The sequence below is a fragment of the Mus caroli genome, unplaced genomic scaffold (assembly GCF_978045245.1).
Source record: "Mus caroli unplaced genomic scaffold, Mus_caroli_1 scaffold_9, whole genome shotgun sequence".
Taxonomy (NCBI): domain Eukaryota; kingdom Metazoa; phylum Chordata; class Mammalia; order Rodentia; family Muridae; genus Mus; species Mus caroli.
In genome coordinates, this window is record NW_028227264.1 from 24,728,518 (window position 1) to 24,752,652 (window position 24,135).

At 37.8% G+C, this 24,135-nt stretch overlaps 1 protein-coding gene across 4 annotated transcripts in view; it reads right to left on the bottom strand.

The window, feature by feature from the left end:
• Positions 1-24,135, bottom strand: part of Lama2 (laminin subunit alpha 2) — a 621,901-nt gene that overhangs the window by 201,713 nt on the left and 396,053 nt on the right. For all 4 annotated transcript variants that reach the window (XM_085842707.1, XM_085842706.1, XM_085842705.1 and 1 more), the window contains 7 exons: positions 22,787-22,923; positions 15,492-15,728; positions 14,142-14,285; positions 13,283-13,462; positions 12,989-13,177; positions 12,767-12,900; positions 9,403-9,520 (listed from right to left, as the gene is read on the bottom strand). In XM_085842707.1, the coding sequence (XP_085698833.1) occupies positions 9,403-9,520; positions 12,767-12,900; positions 12,989-13,177; positions 13,283-13,462; positions 14,142-14,285; positions 15,492-15,728; positions 22,787-22,923 (1,139 nt within the window). The remainder of the gene's footprint in view (positions 1-9,402; positions 9,521-12,766; positions 12,901-12,988; positions 13,178-13,282; positions 13,463-14,141; positions 14,286-15,491; positions 15,729-22,786; positions 22,924-24,135) is intronic.

A 24,135-nucleotide genomic window follows, 5' to 3' on the forward strand; every position in this document is an offset into this window, starting at 1 on the left:
ACATGTCATGCCACCGAAGTGATAAAGGATTTGTGGAGGGAAGTACGAATGTGGAAGGGGCCCACTCTTCCCACATTAAGAATTTTGAGTCTTCTGACTATCTAGTAAGTAAATATTGGGGACTTAAAATTTACTTTGCTCACACTGAGAGATTTTGATTGACCCAATAGATTCCAGTTCAACTCCAATTCAAGCAAATAGAACCTGGGAAGAGGTTTTGAGAGACTAGAACTCTCAAAATATCAACTAGGCATCATTATTAAACTTCTCATTTGTGATATCATTGCAGGTGCAATATACACACTGATGAAAAGTCATAAATAACCGTGTCTGTGTGTAACTGAAACTGATTATAGGTTTAGGTAATAATTGTATCCTAAGCTACTCTGGAAAACTGGCTAAGTAGGGGGCTTCTGTAAACAAGTATGATGCAGAGAGAGCCTTTCATTTGACTTCTAAAAGAAATGTAGTTTCCATTTCAAATTATTGTGATCACAAATCATAGTAACTAGTTATTTCAAGGACAGGAAACTTTGCCATTTCAAGCAATAGTGCCCCTCTAACAGGAGTGTTAGGCAAGAGTGTAGTATCCTTGTAAAAGGCTACATTTTAAATGGTAATACTCCTGTCTTCCTGAAATCTCATTTTGTCTAGAAATATGAAGTGATTAGCTTACCAAATGTAAATATCTGTAGGATTCGGCACACTTGGTAAAGATGCTGTAAAGGAACCTTTATGTATTCATAACCCAAAGCATATGTTACTGGAACAGGGTGGATTATTTCAAAACTGTCCTTAGCTCTTGCTTTGATGCTTAGATTTTATGCTTGGGTAATTACCCTTTAGAATCAAAATGAATTATAAATAAGATGTACAATGGATTAGAGGCAGCAGAGTGTGGAAAACATGTCAGGTGTCTTATTATGAGAGATCAGCTTCTATCTCCATAATCTCTCTACTAAGTCCTCGCTGTGATAGGTGTCTGTAAACAGGAGCATGAGAAGAACTCACATGACAGAGACAAAGCTGTTAATTCTCACACTTACGGGGGCACATTCTAGGTATTTCCCATTAACCTTCATTCACATTTGTTTAATTTGTGCTAACTCATATTTTCAGATAATGGTAAGTCATAAAAATCAATGCTAAAGAATGTTTTAGTCTGGTCTGCTCCAATCCAATCTCGCAGGACCTGAGACTGCATTAATTAAGGAAACATATAACCCGGCATGATCAGGGGCACAAGTCCCTTCCAGTCCACTCCAGCACCGGGGTTCCTTGTGCTAGGAGTTTCTGGACACCCCCCAGGTCCTCACAGGACCCTCCATGGGATCTTAAGAACTCTGATGAGTGGAACACAACTTCTGCCAGGAGTAATGTTCAAACACCAGATATCTGGGCACCTTCCCTGCAAGAGGACAGCTTGCCTGCAGAGAGTAATCTGATCACTAAAACTAAGGAGAGAGCTAGTCTCCCATGTCTGCTGATAGAGGCTAACATAATCACCTGAGGAACAAGCTCTAACCAGAGACAACTATAAGAACTAGCTCCAGAGATTACCAGATGGTGAAAGGCAAACGTAAGAATAGTATTAACAGAAATCAAGACCACTCACCATCATCAGAACACAACACTTCCACCCCACCTCGTCCTGGGCACCCCACACAACCGAAAAGCTAGACCTGTATTTAAAAGTATATCTCATGATGATGGTAGAGGACATCAAGAAGGACTTTAATAACTCACTTAAAGAAATACAGGAGAACACTGCTAAAGAGTTACAAGTCCTTAAAGAAAAACAGGAAAACACAACTAAACAGGTAGAAGTCCTTAAAGAAAAACAGGAAAACACATCCAAATAGGTGATGGAAATGAACAAAACCATACTAGACCTAAAAAGGGAAGAAGACACAATAAAGAAAACCCAAAATGAGGCAACGCTGGAGATAGAAACCCTAGAAAAGAAACGTGGAACCATAGATGCGAGCATCAGCAACAGAATACACGAGATGGAAGAGAGAATCTCAGGTGCAGAAGATTCCATAGAGAACATCTGCACAAAAATCAAAGAAAATACAAAACACAAAAGGATTCTAACTCAAAACATCCAGGAAATCCAGGACACAATGAGAAGACCAAACTTACGGATAATAGGAGTTGATAAGAATGAAGATTATCAACTTAAAGGGCCAGCAAATATCTTCAACAAAATTATAGAAGAAAACTTCCCAAACCTAAAGAAAGACATGCCCATGATCATTCAAGAAGCCTACAGAACTCCAAATAGACTGGACCAGAAAAGAAATTCCTCCCGACACATAATAATCAGAACAACAATTGCACTAAATAAAGATAGAATATTAAAAGCAGTAAGGGAGAAAGGTCAAGTAACATATAAAGGCAGGCCTATCAGAACTACACCAGACTATTCACCAGAGAATATGAAAGCCAGAAGAGCCTGGACAGATATTATATAGACACTAAGAGAACACAAATGCCAGCCCAGGCTATTATACCCGGCCAAACTCTCAATTACCATAGATGGAGGAACCAAAGTATTCCACGACAAAACCAAATTCACACATTATCTTTCCACCAATCCAGCCCTTCAAAGGATAATAACAGAAAAAAACCAATACAAGGACGGAAGTCACGCCCTAGAAAAAGCAAAAAGTAATCCCTCAACAAACCAAAAAGAAGACAGCCACAAGAACAGAATGCCAACTCTAACAACAAAAATAAAAGTAAGCAACAATTACTTTTCCTTAGTATCTCTAAAATCAATGGACTCAATTCCCCAATAAAAAGACATAGACTAACAGACTGGCTACACAAACAGGACCCAACATTCTGCTGCTTACAGGAAACCCATCTCAGGGGAAAAGACAGACACAACTTCAGAGTAAAAGGCTGGAAAAAAATTTTCCAAGTAAATGGTCTGAAGAAACCAGGTGGAGTAGCCATTCTAATATCAAATAAAATTGACTTCCAACCCAAAGTTATCAAAAAAAAAAGACAAGGAGGGACACTTCATACTCATCAAAGTTAAAATTCTCCAAGAGGAACTCTCAATTCTGAATATCTATGCTCCAAATGTAAGGGCAGCCACATTCATTAAAGACACTTTAGTAAAGCTCAAAGCACACATTGCACCTCACACAATAATAGTGCGAGACTTCAACACATCACTTTCATCAATGGACAGATGGTGAAAACAGAAACTAAACAGGGACACAGTGAAACTAACAGAAGTTATGAAACAAATGGACTTAACAGATATCTACAGAACATTTTATCCTAAAACAAAAGGATATACCTTCTTCTCAGCACCTCACGGGACCTTCTCCAAAATTGACCATATAATTGGTTACAAAACAGGCCCCAACAGATACAAAAATATTGAAATTTTCCCATGCATCCTATCAGATCACCATGGAATAAGGCTGGTCTTCAATAACAAAATAAATAATAGAAAGCCAACATTCACATGGAAACTGAACAACACTCTTCTCAATGATACCTTGGTCAAGGAAGGAATAAAGAAAGAAATTAAAAACTTTTTAAAGTTTAATGAAAATGAAGCCACAACATACCCAAACCTATGGGATACAATGAAAGCATTTCTAAGAGGGAAAATCATAGCTCTGAGTGCCTCCAAAAAGAAACTAGAGAGAGCACACACTAGCAGCTTGACAACACATCTAAAAGCTCTAGAAAAAAAGGAAGAAAATTCACCCAAGAGGAGTAGATGGCAGGAAATAATCAAATTCAGGGGTGAAATCAATCAAGTGGAAACAAGAAGAACAATTCAAAGAATTAAACAAATGAGGAGTTGGTTCTTTGAGAAAATCAACAAGATAGATAAACCCTTAGCTAGACTCACTAAAGGGCACAGGGACAATATCCTAATTAACAAAATCAGAAATGAAAAGGGAGACATAACAACAGATCCTGAAGAAATCCAAAACACCATCAGATCCTTCTACAAAAGGCTATACTCAACAAAACTGGAGAACCTGGATGAAATGGACAAGTTTCTAGACAGATACCAGGTACCAAAGTTAAATCAAGATCAGGTTAAGGATCTAAACAGCCCTATATCCCCCAAAGAAATAGAAGCAGTCATTAATAGTCTCCCAACCAAAAAAAGCCCAGGACCAGATGGGTTTAGTGCAGAGTTCTATCAGACCTTCAAAGAAGATCTAATCCCAGTTCTTCACAAACTATTCCACAAAATAGAAACAGAAGGTACTCTACCCAACTCATTCTATGAAGCCACGATTACTCTGATACCTAAACCACAAAAAGACCCAACAAAGATAGAGAACTTCAGACCAATTTCCCTTATGAATATAGATGCAAAAATACTCAATAAAGTTCTCGCTAACCGAATCCAAGAACACATTAAAGCAATCATCCATCCTGACCAAGTAGGTTTTATTCCAGGGATGCAGGGATGGTTTCATATACAGAAATCCATCAACGTAATCCATTATATAAACAAACTCAAAGAAAATAAAACACATGATCTGCTCGTTAGATGCAGAAAAAGCATTCGACAAGATCCAACACCCATTCATGATAAAAGTCTTGGAAAGGTCTGGAATTCAAGGCCCATACCTAAACATGATAAAAGCAATCTACAGCAAACCAGTAGCCAACATAAAAATAAATGGTGAGAAGCTTGAAGCAATCCCACTAAAATCAGGGACTAGACAAGGCTGTCCACTCTCCCCATACCTATTCAACATTGTACTTGAAGTCCTAGCCACAGCAATTCGACAACAAAAGGAGATCAAGGGCATACAAATTGTAAAAGATGAAGTGAAAATATCATTTTTTGCAGATGATATGATAGTATATATAAGTGACCCTAAAAATTCCACCAGAGAACTCCTAAACCTGATAAACGGCTTCGGTGAAGTAGCTGGATATAAAATTAACTCAAACAAGTGAATGGCCTTTCTCTACACAAAGAATAAACATGCTGAGAAAGAAATTAGGGAAACAACACCCTTCTCAATAGTCACAAATAATATAAAATATCATGGTGTGACTCTAAGTAATGAAGTGAAAGATCTTTATGATAAAAACTTCAAGTCTCTGAAGAAAAAAATTAAAGAAGATCTCAGAAGATGGAAAGATCTCCCATGCTCATGGATTGGCAGGATCAACATTTTAAAAATGGCTATCTTGCCAAAAGCAATCTACAGATTCAATGCAATCCCCATCAAAATTCCAACTCAATTCTTCAAAGAATTAGAAAGAGCAATCTGCAAATTCATCTGGAATAACAAAAAAACTAGGATAGCAAAATCTCTTCTCAAGGATAAAAGTACCTCTGTTGGAATCACCATGCCGGACCTAAAGCTTTACTACAGAGCAATTGTGATAAAAACTGCATGGTACTGGTATAGTGACAGACAAGTATACCAATGGAATAGAATTGAAGACCCAGAAATGAACCCACACACCTATGGTAACTTGAACTTCGACAAGGGAGCTAAAACCATCCAGTGGAAGAAAGACAGCATTTTCAACAAATGGTGCTGGCACAACTGGTTGTTATCATGTAGATGAATGCTAATTGATCCATTCCTATCTCCTTGTACTAAGGTCAAATCTAAGCGGATCAAGGAACTTCAAATAAAACCAGAGACACTGAAACTTATAGAGGAGAAAGTGGGGGAAATCCTTGAAGATATGGGCACAGGGGAAAAATTCCTGAATGGAACAGCAATGGCTTGTGCTGTAAGAACAAGGATTGACAAATGGGACCTCATGAAACTGCAAAGCTTCTGCAAGGCAAAAGATACTGTCAATAAGACAAAAAGGTCACCAACAGATTGGGAAAGGATTTTTACTTATCTTAAATCAGATAGGGTACTAATATCCAGTATATATAAAGAACTCAAGAGGGTGGACTCTAGAAAATCAAATAACCCCATTAAAAATGGGGCTCAGAGCTAAACAAAGAATTCTCACCTGAGGAATACCAAATGGTTGAGAAGCACCTGAAAAAATGTTCAACATCCTTATTCATCAGAGAAATGTAAATCAAAACAATCCTGAGATTCCATCTCAAACCAGTCAGAATGGGTAAGATCAAATATTCAGGTGACAGCAGATGCTGGCAAGGATGTGGAGAAAGAGGAATACTCCTCCATTGTTGGTGGGATTGCAAGCTTGTACAACCACTCTGGAAATCAGTCTGGCGGTTCCTCAGAAAATTGGACATAGTACTGCCGGATGATCCTGCAATACCTCTCCTGGGCATATATCCAGAAGATGTCCCAACCGGTAAGATGGACACATGCTTGACTATGTTCATAGCAGCCTTATTTATAATAGCCAGAAGTTGGAAAGAACCCAGATGCTCTTCAACAGAGGAATGGATACAAAAATTGTGGTACATTTACACAATGGAGTACTACTCAGCTATTAAAAAGAATGAATTTATGAAATTCCTAGGCAAATGGTTGGACCTGGAAGGCATCATCCTGAGTGAGGTATCACAATCACAAAAGAACTCAAATGATATTTACTCACTGATAAGTGGATATTAGCCCAGAAACTTAGTATAGTGAGATGTAAGATACAATTTGCAAAACACATGAAACTGAAGAAGAACGAAGACCAAAATGTGGACACTTTGCCCCTTCTTAGAATTGGAAACAAACACCCATGGAAGGAGTTACAGAGACAAAGTTTGGAGCTGAGACAAACGGATGGACCATCTAGAGACTACCATATCCAGGGATCCATCCCATAATTAGCCTCCAAATGATGACACCATTGCGTACACTAGCAAGATTTTGCTAAAGGACCCTGATATCGCTGTCTCTTGTGAGACTAGGCCGGGACCTAGCAAACACAGAAGTGGATGCTCCCAGTCAGCTATTGGATGGATCACAGGGCCCCCAATGAGGAGCTAGAGAAAGTATCCAAGGAGCTAAAGAGATCTGCAACCCTGTAGGTGCAACAACATTATGAACTAACCAGTACCCTGGAGCTCTTGACTCTAGCTGCATATGTATCAAATGATGGCATAGTTGGCCATCACTGGATAGAGAGGCCCATTGGACATGCAAACTTTATATCCCCCAGTACAGGGGAATTCCAGGGCTAAAAAATGGGAATGGGTGGGTATGGAAGTGGGGGGGAAGGTATGGGGGCCTTTTGGGATAGCATTGGAAATGTAATTGAGGAAAATATGTAATAAAAATATTAATAAAAAGAAATATATCAAAAAAAGAATGTTTTAGTCTTATTTAAAATCCTATAAATAACAAAACAAACACATAATATGAAATTTGTGGAGAAATGCAGATTGTACTAAAATAATTTCATAATTTTCCAATATTTTGTTGAAATACAGAGTTTTATTAAATAGGAGGAGAGAAATGTAGATGTAATATCTTTCTTCTCAAGCTACATTAAGGTTAATGTCGACTCTGAATATTTTCTATAGGAAAATTACGTTATGAAGTCAGAAATTTCAGAACATCCCTCTTATAGTTCAGATAACTACATAACAATAACTATTTATAAAATAATGAGACCCGTGGCAGTTGAAGGATTTGGCTAAGTTCAAACAGTTTTTCCAACAGTGTAACCAGACAATGAAACAAATTTCCTTTTCTCTAAAAGGAGTTTGTCCTCTCTGCTTCTGGCTCTCATGCGTGTGAAATGTTAGCCCATTTGTATGTGTGCATTGCCTCATTTCCAGCCTCATACTGAGGATGTTTGAAAGGCATATATAAGCATAATGTTTGTATTGTGTAAAAATGCTTGCACGAGGGAACTATTACTTAATAAAGAGATGGGTTATTTGATTGTTTATGAGGCTCAAGTGTGCATATTACAATGAATATCTCCTTTTGAACAGGCAATGGAGATGTTTGAAGACATTTCAGTCACCCCATGAAGTTGTCCTTTGAATATTGTGGAGCCATACAGTGGTCGCTGAGCTAGCAGCAGTGCGTTTGCAGTACAATTATCTTCCATGCATTCTCATTTATATTCATCCTTGAGGTGATTCAATAGATTAAAAACCTGGGGCTCAGCGATAAGTCAGCAAAAGTGTCTGAAGTGGTTGAGTGAGATAGGACTCACAACTTTATTTATTTATTTAATTTATATGTATATGCTTTGGTATATGCATGCCACAATAAGTATGTGGAGATCAGAGGGAAACTTGTGGGAGTTTGTTCTCTCCTTCCACCATGTGGGTCTTGGAAATTTCAGCAAGTCAAGGGTGCAAGGCTTGGCAGCAAGGGCTTTTGCCCACAGAGCCATTTCACCAGCCCCAATTCAATTTTCAGGGTACGCTTTAGCTTTGGCCTGAAGCCATGCATGCCGTTCTCGCGAAAACTTCCAAAATCCCAATTACAAAGTTGTCAGATTAAACTATATTAAAAATAGCACATGAACCTATAATTAGTGCATGAGTAATAGTATCATCTAACAAGTGACAGAGACTACAAACTAGTGGCATGTATGTTAGGTTCACAGCTTATATAATCATTATAAGAGTCTTAACCTGTAGTAGGAGGAGACATCAGTAACATCCAACCTCATGCAAAGGGCACCAATTAGTGACCAGTGAGACAGAAGTTGGGATACAGTAGATCCCAGAAAAATCTTTAAAGTTAGGAATTTGTAGAATGGCAGGTTATGGAATACCACTAGCTACTCAGGCTTGAGTGTTTATCATGTCTAACTTCTAGAGGTTTAGAAATCTATTCAGGGTATTAGCCCTAGCACTGAAAACAAGTAGCCCTAGTAATTGATGAAGTTGAGGTTCAAATTCAACCCAGTTCCTTATCTCTCCCAACTTCCCAATATTGCATTATTACTTTTACAAATTAGTATTTGTAGACATTGATTAGACTACCAGAAGGTATTCAGAGGAATACCCTAGGAGTGAAAAAATGATTTTAAAATTGTGATGACTGAATAATGGTAGCAATGTGGAAACAATTTCGTGTCCTTTTGGGAAGACTATGTTGAATGAAACAGTCTGCTATTTTTAGTGGACACATTTTGTCTTTTCTATATAAAAATCAGGCTCAAACCAGACAAAATGATATGTCATAATTGCTACAGTTTAAATGCCTTAACTGCTCAGAAATGGTGCCAAAAAGATAGATGGGGTTTACAGACCAGCCATTTGAGACATGCTCACCCATGGCTATGACATATCTTTACAAATCTTTTAATTAAGTATTTAAGGTTCTTTACAAACTAACAATGACAATAACATATGGCTAATATGCATGACTGAACATTAAATAGACTGAGAGTACACATGGAAATCAAGGGCCTAGGAAGTTTGAGAAGGACTTCCATGTGGCTCTGGAAGGGAGCTGAGCACAAGTGACTTCGTAGCAGCTAGTTTACCTCACAAGACAAGCCAGAATAGCCAGGAGGGCAGTCGCATCTTTCTATCAAGTGTGCTGGCGGGCTCGCTGCTAATACATGTCCTGGTTCGGCTACTTCCATGGAGATTTCAGAAATGCTACAAAGAATACAAGCAGAGTTAATGAACACACGAGCAGATACAGCCTCCAAGAACCACTCAAGGCTTAAGGAAAACCCCCTCAGATTTCTGCCAGTCGGAGGTAAATTCTTTTGTTTGCTTGTTTTCAATGAACCAAAATACATCTGTTTATCTAGGTAACATGAAATTACATATTGTAGAAAGGGGGCCATCACCCTAATAACTATGCTGTTTTGAAGCTGCTTAAATTCCAGGTGCTCAGTTGCCTCATGTGATTACTGCGTTTTTTTTTCCCCTCTCAGACTAAGGTTATCTATTAGGAAAATATCCACATAAATCCTAAGGAGTTTACTAAATTGGATGTCTGCTGTCCTGTTGAGAAGTTATTATAAAGATTTTTTACCCCCTCCCAGTTTTCAAAAGGTAAGTAGCTTCATGCAGACATGGCCAATCAATTAGACATTTATATTCCTTCAAACAGGCAACACAAGGTGACTCTCTTTTAGAATGTATCCTGTCCTCACAAGTGAAATTTCTTTTAATTTCCTACTGTCTTTCTATGGAGCCTCTGAATGTCCTTTCTAGAACTTGGGAAAGCCTCCTAGAAAACAATGCCAGGCATGATCTACACTGATCTTTAAAAGAATAAAGAGCCTTCCAAATTAATATTTTATTAGCTTTATTAAATAAATCCTTCAAGTGACTTCGTATTGGTGGGAAAGCCCTTATGGTCAGAAAAAAAATCTAGTCCCAGTGAACCGTCTGATACCTTTTTCATTAATTTGAAATTATGCATTAAAATATATGCAGTCCATAAACCCAGACTATTTCATGACTGACTAAGTGCCACATGAGAATGTTCTGCAAATAAACTTTTAAGTGAGAAACTGAATAATTTTGCTTCCATAAAAGGCACCTCCAATAGCTTAAGGAGGTTGAATCATAAACTTTATAACAAGTGTAGGTACGTTTTATTAAATTATGAATTCACATGCTGATTTCACAACATTGTGATGCACGCTTGGGAGCCCTTACAAAACCAATCTGGGGCTAAAACGCAGGTTTTTCTTTCCTCTCCTTAGAGCAGCAGAGTGGTAGTGAGGGTCGCATAGAGCTTTAAGCAGCAGCTCCTCTCTGATAAGAACACCTCCACTCTTCTGCTCTCTGTGGACTGTGATGCAAGAGGGAAGACTCCTGCTCATTTGCCCAGTCTTCTCTCCACTGAAACCTCGGGAAGGACCCAAAGCTACTGTGAGAAGATACAAGCATCATTTTGCCTTCTTTCTCTTGTACATACAATCATATGAGAGAGTGGGGTTTAAAAACCTCAAGAGACCCTTAAACAGTGGCAACAATAGATCCTCTGCTGTGAATAATGCTTCTCAGGTGGTGAGAGGGGCTCACATGTAGATGAAAGGGTAGAGAGGCATAAGGATGGAAATGCAAGCGATGACTTTGCTTGTTTCTGGATATGGCCTCCATTTAAATGAATACAAAACACTAGAAGTTACTACATACATAACTCAAACTTAAACTCTCTTTCTGATACTGCTGTGGTTTATGTAACAATAAAGAGGTTGGGCTATGTCTGACTGGGGGTTATTTTAACTTTTGTCATGTTTTCCCTGTCTTAAATATTCAAGTGCTGGTGATGTATCTGCCTTACTTGCTTTCCTGGTGAACATAAAACTTGAGTTTTGATAGGGCTTAGAAAAATTGATGTATAGTGAAGAGTTGCCCCAGAAGTGACACTAATGACATGTTCTGTGAGCTATCAAATTCTTAGGGTAGTCTGTAAGAACTTGCAAAGTAGTCCACTTGCATACCTAATATGTAGGCCAGCTTTGGTTTCTATTACAAATGTATTTTGCTTTTCTAAAATAATTAGCAATATAGGTGACAGTGGTTTTTTGTTTGCTTGTTTTTTGTTTTGTTTTAGTACATGTTTTTCTGTACTGAAAAACATGATAAAGAACCCAAAGATATATAAATGAGAAGGTGAGTTCTAGCTCATGATTAACTCTTTCACTGAAACCCTCTTTATCTATCTAGTGAGCAACATGAATCTTCTATTAGACAACAATGAGTTCTATGTAAGATTGTGTGTATGCTTAGCACAGTATGAATATCTGATGTAAAGAAATTTTTAGATTCATTAATTTGACTATGAGAGGCTTAATCTTTAATTAATCTTAATCTTTAATCTAGGTTGGTTTATTCATTTGTCATAAGACTATTTTACAAACATATATGGACTCCATGTTTTTCCTGAACACAAAAGGATATAAGACGTAAAAGAGACATTGAATTAGTGAGTAAATGAACACATTTGGCCTCTGCAGTAAGAAACTTACTTAGATCCGTGTCAGTTCTCCTTTCATCTCTTTGTATGATGTCTTCTGCTTGGGAAGAATCTCCTGGAGCCTCCATTATTCTCTCTATTCTATGTATTTTATTCTATTTTCTCTAATTACCACCTTTACCATAATCTATAAACATGCTCACATCGTATTCCAGGGAGACAAACATCCCTTGATTTTATCACTGGGTCTTCCCATCATTGTGTGGCCAGAGTCTTGGGAAACAGTCTTCATATTTTCAATATTACATTTTTTTCTCATTCATTCTTTAAAAACTTGAGACTATTTCTGACTAAAGCCCTTGGTGAATATTGATGTTGAAAATGGTACCAGTGTGGCCCCATGTGCCGTTGTCAATGACCCATGTATTAATTAACCTCTCTAATTACTTTTTTTTAATATTCCCAGTTTCCTTTGATGTCACATATGTTCCATTGTCTCATCTGCGCTTGGTTTTATTCACTATGATTTTGAATCCATGTGCATGATGATCTCCAGGGTAAATACACATACATGTTTCAGTGGCATGGACCCATGAGCATGATCAAGGATGGAGGAGACTGGACTAACTTGACCTTCTCCATTCCCCTTCATGCTTCAAGGACATTTTCTCAACAATGTTATAGCAGACTTACATTACAGTTACCTATCTGTAGTCTATAGTTATGTGCTATCCTGAACTTTTCCTGGTGCATCTAACTCACCATGACTAATTAAGTAAGAATATTGTTCTTATGTCATTTATTTTGAGGGTAAACAATGATCTTCTATCAAGTGAGTGGAAGCCTTCTTTGACTTGTCTTCTCTCACAAATCAACCAGTTGTTGATTTCTTCTCTAGTGTCTTCTTGACTAGCCCTATAGACCCTAGAATAACAATGTGAGTATTTTCCATTATACTTTACCGGCTTTGTCTCACAACATTTCCATAAGTAGCCTTGATAAGGATATAGTGAATATCATATAGTATATCCAAGAAGTCTTCACGGGTCACAGTTCTACTGATTCGCGGATCATCACCATAATATTTCCATTCTTTCTGTAAATGAGAACCAAAACCACCATGGTGACAGAACTGAATGAAAAACCATTAGTATATCTTTGCACCAAACAACTACCAACTTTACCTCTGTCATTTCTATTTCATGCCGTGTCAACTGGCCAATGAGAGGGGCAGCCATGTATCTGGTAATAATTCTAGCATGAGTAGGAGTTCCACCTCGAATGATAACTTGAGGTTTATATGTGGCAAAGCCTGTCTCATCCCGAGCCTCAAAATAGATGGCATACTTGAGTTTGCCCCCATAAGCCATCAACTGAAAAGAAAAAAATAGAATAGAGATGATGAGGTAAACTTCTAAGGACCTGACTCCTAAATCATGTTTTCTTTGGTTCACTTGTGAATTCAGGGTTATTTTTACCTTTTTCCCTTCAAATTGTTGTGGGAGTTTCCAGTAAAAAGGTTCCAAATGGAGATCTTGCCTGACTTCATCCATCTTTGCAACAATCTCTGGTTTCTGGAAAGCAATGCCTTTGGTAGTCGTGTGCTGCAGGGCCTCATCCACCAGAGGTAGAATGGTCTGCTCATCACTCAAAGTCACCTGCACAAGGTTAAATTTCAGTAGGAGTGGAATGTAAGTCTTTGGCTCCTTCTTTTAAAGGTGGGTATGGAGTACATGCCTATCTGACTTTCTGTCCCTAATTTGGTAGGTTGTCCCAGAAAATGAACTGAGACATGGTTGGCAAGATCAGTAGGAAGTAAATGCTTTAAAATGAGTTGCACAATGAAACTCATAATCTCTGAAAAACGCAATGCTTTTTCACTAACAAAAGTTAAAATTAAATTCTGGGAAAACAAAGGGAAATTAAAGTCAAAATAAGCAGGATGCCATCCAAACCATGTACAGCGAGTCCTATGGCTGGTTGGAAGACGAGCAACAGGTTCTGGTTTACAGGGCTGCAGTGGATGCCAGCAGTCACCTGTCTGTGCCTCTTCACTCAGGATGTAATAGCTTCCAGCTACCACAATGCTTCCTCCTAGCTGCCATTTGCAATTTTCTTATCAGAAGCAACTGAACAATTTTCTAGAAAGAATTTTCAAGAGGCATTTATGCCAACTGCCTAATGGCACACATAGAACCTTTACCATTTCTGAGTGCACACAGGAGACAGGGTTACTTAAATGTTTTGCCGTTTGCTACTACCCCTCAGGGCCAGACTAAATGATTCCTGAAGGAAGGAGCATCACACTATTACATGGCTCGGTGGCTTCTTACTCACCCACGTACGAATCAGTCCTTTTGCTTCAGAGCATTGACTAGTAACTCCAAAGCAGTAGCAGCTGCTGCAGCCAAGTGGATTCTTGGCATCTAGTCCAAATTTGCCAGGCCGGCACCTGTCACAGTGGACGCCTTCCACATTCACCTGAAGAAAGAAGAGTGCCCTTCAGGGTTCACTGTAATTGTTATAGGAGAAATCAACTTAAGAACAGGGAACAGAAACACATTTCTTTTTCATTAATGAAAACTGAACAGATGAATGAAGAATGTGCTACTTATGTATATCTCAAATGGTATTTTGAGTTCACAGCCCTGTCAGGATCTCCTGGGAGTTTAGAAGGTACCTGATTCCTAAATGCATCTGTTTCTGAGGGTATTGTATTCTGTTTGTGAGGGTTAAGTTGTGGAATTTCCTACAACTTTGTTGTGAGCAATACAATTTTCAAAAGCAAATGAAACCTATGATTCCTACGTACAAAAAAACCCCTGAAATTCAATGTTTATATATTTGCTCTACTAGTACACAATTGCTCTAATGCATATGCAACATGAGGGAAATATAACATATGGCCGTAATAGAGTGTGTATGTATGGAGCATAATAATCTCCTTAATTAGGGTCTTCTACATTGAGGCTATTATTTTTAAATTCAAGGTCATGTTAACTAGGGCTTGTTTACTGCCCAGGTTTCTATGGCATTTTTGGCATAGACTTTGTCTTGAAAAGCTATCTGTGATGCTGTTTTAACCACATTTATCCTGGGATTGATTTTTTTCCAGGAATATATAGAGGACAAAAACATCCCTCTTACCCATTTTAATTGGCTGCTTTTCTACGCTATTTCACAGTTTTAATGAGGGCTGAAATTTTCACATAGTTATCCACTGTTTGTAATGTCAGTGTTCACATGTGATGAAATTTTACTGAATTTACATAGGAATAAATATGCTTTAGTGTGCTGTGGCTGCTGATTAACCGCAGGAGAAAGGGTTTATGATAAGCTTGGTTATCAGCTGTGGCTTTTCTCTGACTGTGCCTGAAACACCCCACTGCCCACTGTGCAGACACTTCTTTAAGCAAGAAGAACACAGAAGAAAAACAACTTCAGTCACAGTGGAACCTATACCCTATGTACTGACTAGAAACAGGGTTGTGTTTGAGTTAAATGTAGTTCTTAAAAAGTGGCATCTGTATGACAATGAGCGTACATCAAGAAAACCTGTGTCTAGCCATGAACGTTTGCTTGCATTGCTTAATGAGGCAAGAATAGAAAACAGTGAATAAAAGTAAAACTGAGTGATGGGGTGTCCGGTGATGGGGACTTTATGTGGAGCAGCCCAGACATCCATACCTTACAGCTGCACTGTCCAGTTTGATCACTACAGGAGCATTTCCTAGTCTCTGAATCACAAGTCGTGGCATCTGTCCCTGGAAGGAAGCAGTCACATAGAGTGCAGAGAGGATAGTTCCAGTGACCTCGGCTGCACTCTGAGCATTTCATACCAGAGAATTTTGGATGACAGCTGCACTGGCCCGTGTTTACATTGCACTGAGAAGCCAAGGACCCCACAGTGCTGCAGTTACAAACCTGTGGAAAGGAGAAAAGAAGTAAGTGCTGAGGCAACCGAATAGAAAACATTTTAAAACCTTAATCCTAACATTTCTATTCCACTATGTACATAATGAGGAACATATCTATTGTATCCTTTATAATGTTGAAATTTAGGACTTTGGGACACATTAGTGAACATAGCATTAAAAAGCTTACTGCATGTAGAAAAATGGATGATAATGTAGAAAAATGTAGAAATGACAGTGCCATGTGATAAGAAAGAAAATGCAGGCTTTGATTTGTTGTCTTGTTTTATTCTATTTTAAGTTGCATTGCTTATTTAGGGTGTGCACCAATGTGTGAATATGTATGTGTGCCTGAGTGCTTGAGAGTTTGTACATGTTCCTGTAGGCGCATATGGCAGAGGTCACCCTCAAGTGTCCTTCTTTACGTTTTATCCATCTTATTTTCTGAGACACTGTCTATTACAGGAGCTTGGGTGTCACCAGCCAAGCTCTCTCTGTGGGTTCTAGGGGTCAAGGGCAGGGCCTCATGCTTGTGTGGCAAGCGCCATACTTACTAATCGTCTCCTCAGCTCTGATCATAAACTATTTTCCTGTCCTTTCATTGCTATGAAGTGAAGAGGCTGGAACAGGAATTGCCCTGGAGAGTTCTTAGGGCTAATGAGATGGCTCAGTGGGCAGAGAGCAGTGCTAGCATACAGGCCTAAGGACCTAATCCTACAAGGTGTGAAGAGAGAGCTGAGGCCATGCTCATGCTGTGACAAATGTGTGCCTGTGTGTGTGCACATGTGTACACACACACACTTAAAAACAATCCTTAAAAAGTTATTTTATACTAGCAATATGCACTGTGGTTATTATTATATTACAAATATGTATGCTTTCTTCTTCTTCTTCTTCTTCTTCTTCTTCTTCTTCTTCTTCTTCTTCTTCTTCTTCTTCCTCTCTCTCTCTCTCTCTCTCTCTCTCTCTTTCTCTCTCCTCCCCTCCCCCTCCCTCCCTCCCTCCCTCTCTCTCTTTGTGGGGTGGAGGAGGATGTCTTTCCCTTTGTTGAATTACACTAGGTACAACATTAAAACAAGAACAAAAGGTATTGCATGGATCAAAAAAAAAAAAAAAAAAGTTCAACCAAATCCAAAAACAAACAACCCCTTTCTATATTGTATTCCTTCCTTCTGAATATAGGCGGAATTAACTTTAGTAATTAAATTTAATTAAAATTGAAATATAAATAAGCTATCGAGAATTTGAGAATTGATTATGTGCCTGGAACTATATGAACATTTTCACACCCTCAAACCCACTCACAGACATTTCATTTTAATTCCACACAAATTCAGTAAAAAAGCAAATTTAGTCATGTGATAGCTAACACTTTTATAGTAGCAAAATGATGTGTCGAGACCTAGGCTTCACTTATACCAATCACTTATTAGGCATAGAGCCTAAGACAGGTTAACTCATCTCCTCATGCGTCAGATCTTCCTATGCTGAAGAAATGATACAGTGGCCAACTCATAGGAATGCTGTGAGGATGTCTTGACTATCAAAGGAAGTCATTTTTGTTATAGTTCACAAGTAATGAAAAAGAAGTTGTAAGAGATTCTCACACTTGCCCAATCGCAGCTAAGTGGCAGGATAGAGATCTGGATAGGCCTGTTCTTCAGGAGGGTACAGAATAGTAAGAAACTAAAAGAGGAAGCCAGATGTATCTTTCCCTAATTTAGAAGTGGGATGTAGGGATACTCAAGACTGCCCAATAGTAAAGCTAGGCGTGGGCTTCCAACTCAACATAGTGCATTGTTCCTGGAGGGAGAGATGAGGCGAGAAGGAACATAGTTTCTAACACACAGAATAAACCACTGTCTTGCTGTGGTGACTAATCTTGGTTGTCAACTACATTACATCTTGAATCAAATAAAACCCAAGCTCTGGGCTCTCCTGTGAGGGGATCTATTAGATTATTTAAAACGAGAAGACCTACCTTCAATTTGGGCTGTGCATTGTGGCAGCCTGCCTAAAAGGACATGGAAGAAGGAAGCCTTGCTTTTTGCCTGTTTGCAACTCTCTCATTCTCGCAAGCTCAACTCTCCTGTTGTTGACTCGTTTCCTTGCTGGTATTAAAACTAGATTTGTTTGCATTCTAATGTAGACTGAAGTTGAACAGCTCTCCGGGAACTGGCCAGGACTCCAGGACCAGTGTGAGCTGTTGAGTCAGCGGCCTCATGGACAGAGCAACTATAGGATTCTCTGTTTTTCTTGTGATGCAGCTATTGCTTGGATTACCTGGACCAAATCCTATAAGCCAACCTAATAAATACCCTTTTAATATAAATATGTATTCATATTTACCCTACAAGTTTTATCCTGTTGGAGAACCCTGATTAATACAATGACTTTCACATAACTAACTGTTAAAGAATATCAGATGTAGAATGAGCTTTCAAAATTAGGATGATTTAGTTACTCACACACACACATCCTTTTTTTTTTTTTTTAACCAATTTCACTTAGTATGTGTAGACTTGCTTAAAATAACCAGAAAGAAAATAATGATATGGTATGGAAACTATAATCATATAGTAGATTTTTAAAAGTTCCATAGAACATCCCTATTTTTAGATAACAAATATATGAAATGTCTTCTAACCAATTTGTTGTATACAATCAAGTAACAAGTTCTTGAAATGTTGCTTACAGTCCAAATAGACCTTGGGATGGGTCCAATCGAGGAGTTTATTTGAGAAGTTACTGTGGGAATAACTGAGACCATTAACTGTATGTTTAGATAGCACTATACCCAATGTCAAACTTAAATTAAAATCAAATACAATGTTTAATTAGCAAAAGAGGATTGATTCTTTTTTCCTCTATGAGTGAATGGTTGCAGGCTTGATAATCTCCTACATAGGCAGCTCAAATGACATGGTTGCTCATATCTCTTCTTTTTTTTTTTTTTTTTTGGCTTTTCGAGACAGGGTTTCTCTGTGTAGTCGTGGCTGTCCTGGAACTCACTCTGTAGCCCAGGCTGGCCTCGAACTCAGAAATCCGCCTGCCTCTGCCTCTCGAGTGCTGGGATTAAAGGTGTGCGCCACCACGCCCGGCCCGCTCATATCTCTTCACAGAGCAGTTCTCCATGGCAAAAAGAACAAGAGTCTCTAATTCCCAAATTAATGTTTTTTTTTTTTTTACATAATAGTCACCCAAGTTGAATGTATGCTCATAAATAATTTCTAATAGCTACATGGATTTTTATAAATCCTCCTAATAGAAAAATGTGCACTTACTCAGAAATTTAGATTTTTTTAAAGCAATAATTCAACATAATAAGATTCAAATGCACCTTCAATCAATATAATGTTTATTCAGTATTTATTCACTAAAGGATACCCCCAAATAACTTTTATAGACATGCAGGCATATCTCTGCTTGATTTATATACTGCCTATGAAGAATAAGCTTTAATTTCAAGAATTTTAGTATAAGTGTGGAGAGCAAACTCATGTGCATTCCCGTGAGTTTTTATTTTTTTTTTAATTCCAAGTAACAGAGTAGATACTTGGGTTTGACTTAAAAAAAGTCACTTAGAAACTTAGACTGCTGTTCACACTCAACAAAATCTTTCACTTTTCAAAATGCAGCACTATAGAATTTCAAACAAAATAATACCACGAGAAGTAAGGAAATGAGCGTCCTGTCTACTGTTTGTGATTCCCAGTCACATATTGAAGCCAGATGTCTTAACTTGCTGAAACACTTAGCAGTACTTTAATTCTTTTTGAGGTCAGGGTATTCTAGGCTAGTTAATGTTAAATTTTTACGAATTCTTTGAGAGTTTTGAAAAAAAGTGTATTTTTATCATATTCAGTCTCAACCCCCTGTCTGCTAACTCTTCCCACACCTACTCTTTATGGTGCATTTTCTTTTTAGTTTTTTATTTTTTAAATAACCAATCAGCTCTAATTTGTGGTGATAATATGCTTTTGTTGTGGGTCAGCCTCCAGAGCATGGACAGCGTATGAGCAGTCGGACCTTAATAAAGCTGACCCTTCCTCACCAAGAAGCCACTGAGTGCCTATACCTCCTCCCGTAGAGGTGGGGGTTCAGGAACTCTTTCCTTTTATCATGTAAAGATGCTTTATATCCACTCCATCAAGAATATAGTCTACCGGTCTAGAGGACAATGTCACAGTGCTAGACAATGTCACCATAGTTTGTTGTCTGTCTCATTTCTTTATCCCTAAACTCAGTGTGACTGATTGGAACAATCTTATCACCCTTTAAAATGTCTTTATTTGATGCTTCAAACCCAGGAGATACAGTTTAGATCTTACCTGAATCTGTTATATTTCATACACACACACATACATACACACACACACACACATCAACTTCCCTACTTATTTTTAGAACTAGTTCTGTGTTTAAGTCATTAAACCCTAACAGCCAAACACAAGAAAAATGCATTTAGGCACTGAATAATAAAGCAACGAACTGTTATTTCTGAGAAAAGAGAAGAAACAACGCTGGGAGTAGCTGCAGCTTCTAGGCTGTACCACTAGAGAGAAAGCTGACCAAGCAAAGGCCCAGCAGACACCCTGTCTGTACAAATGGCACTGGTTTTGAACATCCAAAGAAGCTAACATTTGCAGGAGCAAGCATAATGTGCTGAGAATGGGAATTCTACATTGTGAACTCTAGAGCTGTGCAGAAGAATGTGTGAAGCTGGTGTTGATAGGGGATGTGCACAGGAAAGAAATCAAATCATGCTGGGAAAGTGCATCACTGAAGACATCTAGGAGGAAACACTTTTAGACCTCACAGAAACCTTAAACTGTTTAATCGCTCTGACTAGAACTTGAAACTCAACAAGGCTTTTGGCTTATCAGAAGCATTGGAGGGAGGCTGATTCATCCTAGGCTTAAGGTTTTGTAGCACCATCCACAAGAAAATACATAAGCAAGACTCATAAAGGTCAAAATGGTCAGTGAATAAACAATGCTGGGTAAATCCCAACACTCTTTAAAAACAATACAACAAAACCTACAATTAACTATATCTAAATACCCAGAAAATGCTGGGAATGAGAAATACAGCTGGAGGGTTTATAATAAGATCCAGTCCTTGCTATAAAACTATAGTAATTAAGACACTGAAATATTCAGAAAATTAAATAAGGAAATAGAAAAGTCCAAAAACCATGAACATGAGACCAGCTACTCTAAAAAAGGAATTAAGCTAATTCGATAGGAAGGGAGTCCTTTCAATAAATACTGTTGGAAAAATTAGACATTAAAAAAGCAAATTTAATTTCCTCACACTAGATAAAAATTGATAGTAAATGTAATATGTTGGATCTAAATTTAAGAGGTAAGATAAAATTATAAATCTTTGCAAAGAAAACAAACAAAAAAAGGGAAATCTATACATTTAGGCAAACAAATTGTTCCAAAGAAAAGTATAAGAAACTGGATCTAGAAAAGAATGATACACTTGTTCAGAAATCCAAAAATTAGATGAAGATACTAAGTACAGAGCTAGCTATATTCTCGGCTTATGTGTGTGTGTATGTCGTGTGTGTATGTGTGTGTTAAAGAACATATATTTACAATACACAAAGCTTTTATAATTAATTTTCATGGAACACATTCTCAGAAGGAAAGTGAGCAGCAGATTTGTAACAACTCCTTAACAGAATGCATATAAATGTCAAACAGTTGATTAAATAAGCAACCCAATGCCTACCATTGTTACGCATAAAGAATTGCAAAAGAGAGAAGCAGAGATACATAACAAACTAAATAATTAATATTAAAATAGAATTGTCTGTGTTGGCAAAGATATGGGGTATTCTTAAGAGAAATTAGAATTTAGGTTTTATGAATATACTGCTAACTCCCACACTAATGTTCCTAGCAAAGTTACTAATGGATGCTCCAAACTGCCTATCAGTATAAACAAATTAACAGGATCCAGTAGAATATATAATGTATTGTTATTATTAAGCAACTAAATTGAACAAACTTTGGGTATATGCAATAGGATGGATAAACTACAAATGCAAAACAATAAGAGTGAGAAGACAAATCACATTCTCTTCAAGGTAAGACAAAGCAAAATATAGAATATTATTCCATTTTCATAGAGGTGAGAAAATCTGCAAGCCACACTATTAAAACAATGCAGTGGTACCAGGAGGTGTGAAGGCCAGCTGATTTTCAAGCAAGTGGCAGCAGGGATTGCAATTGTTGGTAAAGACTCATCACACTGTAACTAGATGAGTTTAATCTCATTTAATGAGCATTTCACAAATGAGTTGTAAACAGCAAATAACCAAATAAGCCCTAAATGCATTAGCTTCCTGAAGTTGTCCTTTCCCCATGACTCCTATGGGATATGTGTGTCCTCTCCTAGCCTGTCCAGACTAGCGCCAAGAAGCCATCCTTAAGCCTTCTCCCTATTGCCTCTAAAGAAAAGGGTTCAGGTAAGCTTAAGATGTCTATACTGAACCCCACACTACAACCTCATTGAAGCCACAGGGTCCTTCTAGGGCATCTTAGAATATTTCAATAGATGTCTTATGGCTGATTCTTCCCTATTGACACTAAGCAAGGATCTAGTTATAACACTTTCTATAGTCTATCCATAGGGGAAAGTGAGGATATTTGCAAGCTCAAGGTAGCTTATTTGGCTCTTCAGATTCCTTTTAATCACTTCTTGAACATTAGAACCAAGTTAATTTGGTACAATTTTTATAGCGTTTTTGGATATTAATGTTTTAGTCTCTTTTATTTTACAGTTATATTTTATTATGTCAAAGAATGAGAAAGTTTGTTTGGGGTTTTATTATAGATTTATTTGTCCTTTTCCTTCTATTTTTCTAAGTATCATAAATTCAATGAGTAAATGTCTCTGTCATAGTAAAATAAAAAAAATAATGACCTGTGTCTTTAAAATAGTCTTTGATAATTCTGTTATTTTGTGAGGTGTTATTGGTTTGAAATACACAGTTACAGACCTCAGCTGAATGAAAACTATAAGAAAATGTTCAGAAGATAATGACCCACTTACCTTACAGCCGGTGACAATGCTGTGGCCCCAGGTGTTGGGAAGACACTCAGAACACTTTTCTCCAGTGGTATTGGGTGGGCAAATGCATTGACCAGTTTTTGGGTCACAGTTGTTGCCCAGATGAGAACAGTCACAAGCTTCACAAGAAAAAAGAGGGAAAGCAAAGATGAATCAAAGGCAAAATTTGATATAAAATGCCAAATTCTTATTGCATTGATTTGCTTCTTCCTATTTTTAATACCATGTCTAAGGATCCATGGGTATGTGAGGTGCCTACATTGTTATTCATACCATGGTATAGTATGTTTCACAAAAGTGTCCCATCAATAAATGTTCCATTTCGTTTTGTAATTTCAAACTTTTAGCACTTTCAATTTCTCTATAAAGTAAGCGATGTTACCAAATTCCCTCTTATCCATCTTTTATGTAGATACTATGAAATATAATGTTCTTTATCACAGGTTTATTGATTTGTAGAAGCTGATAGTTCTTTAATTAGAACAACTGCCGGGAGCCTCTCAGCCTGGAGAGGGTAGTGGTTTGGGGACAGTGTAGGACTCTGGTGTGGCTTTAAATTCTCAGGGTCTCAGGACATTCTAGCTCTCTAACTATACTGAAGTGCTGATGATGACTTCTGAAAAGTACTAAAAAAAAACTGTTCTTGCTCTTTCTAAGGGTAAAAAGCTCACTTAGGCGATTGACACCTGTAGCCTAACAGTGGGGGATTAAATAATGTAGCCTTTGTTCTATCTCAGTAGAACTGTACAGCTCTTTCAGCCTGCTAGTCTGGAAGTTGCAGGAAATAAAAGGGACACTCTGAAAAGAGATTACAGCATTTATTACTAAATGCTGTAAAAAGTTTTTTGGGAAAGCTATTTAAGAAACAGGGGAAAGTAGAAATATCCTAAGCGGGGCAAGGGAAAAATTCCTTTTTGTCTCCTCTTTGTCTAAGAAGTGCTCTGTCCAAAAGTATTCTCTTTAGCTCAGTTCCTCCCACTCTTCTCTTTGTCCTCAGCACTTAAACATTTTTCAGAATATATGATCACGTGGTCAAAGTTCATCACAAGTTCACACATAAAAATCAAATCATAAGTTGAAATAGAAGTTTACAACAGAGAATGTTTATATGCATATCCACTAGACATATATACCTGGCTAAACATTCATCACCTGTCACAGCTCCACAGGTTCACTAGGAGTTAAGAACCAAAATTAAGTTATTAGTGAAATTTTGTATAAACTCAATCAATATTTATCTTCTGTCCTAACACTTATAATAAATCATTAGACCCCTTTTTATGACTTTGGTTCATTGTTTAACAACCTCTTGAAATGTGCCCTGGTTACTA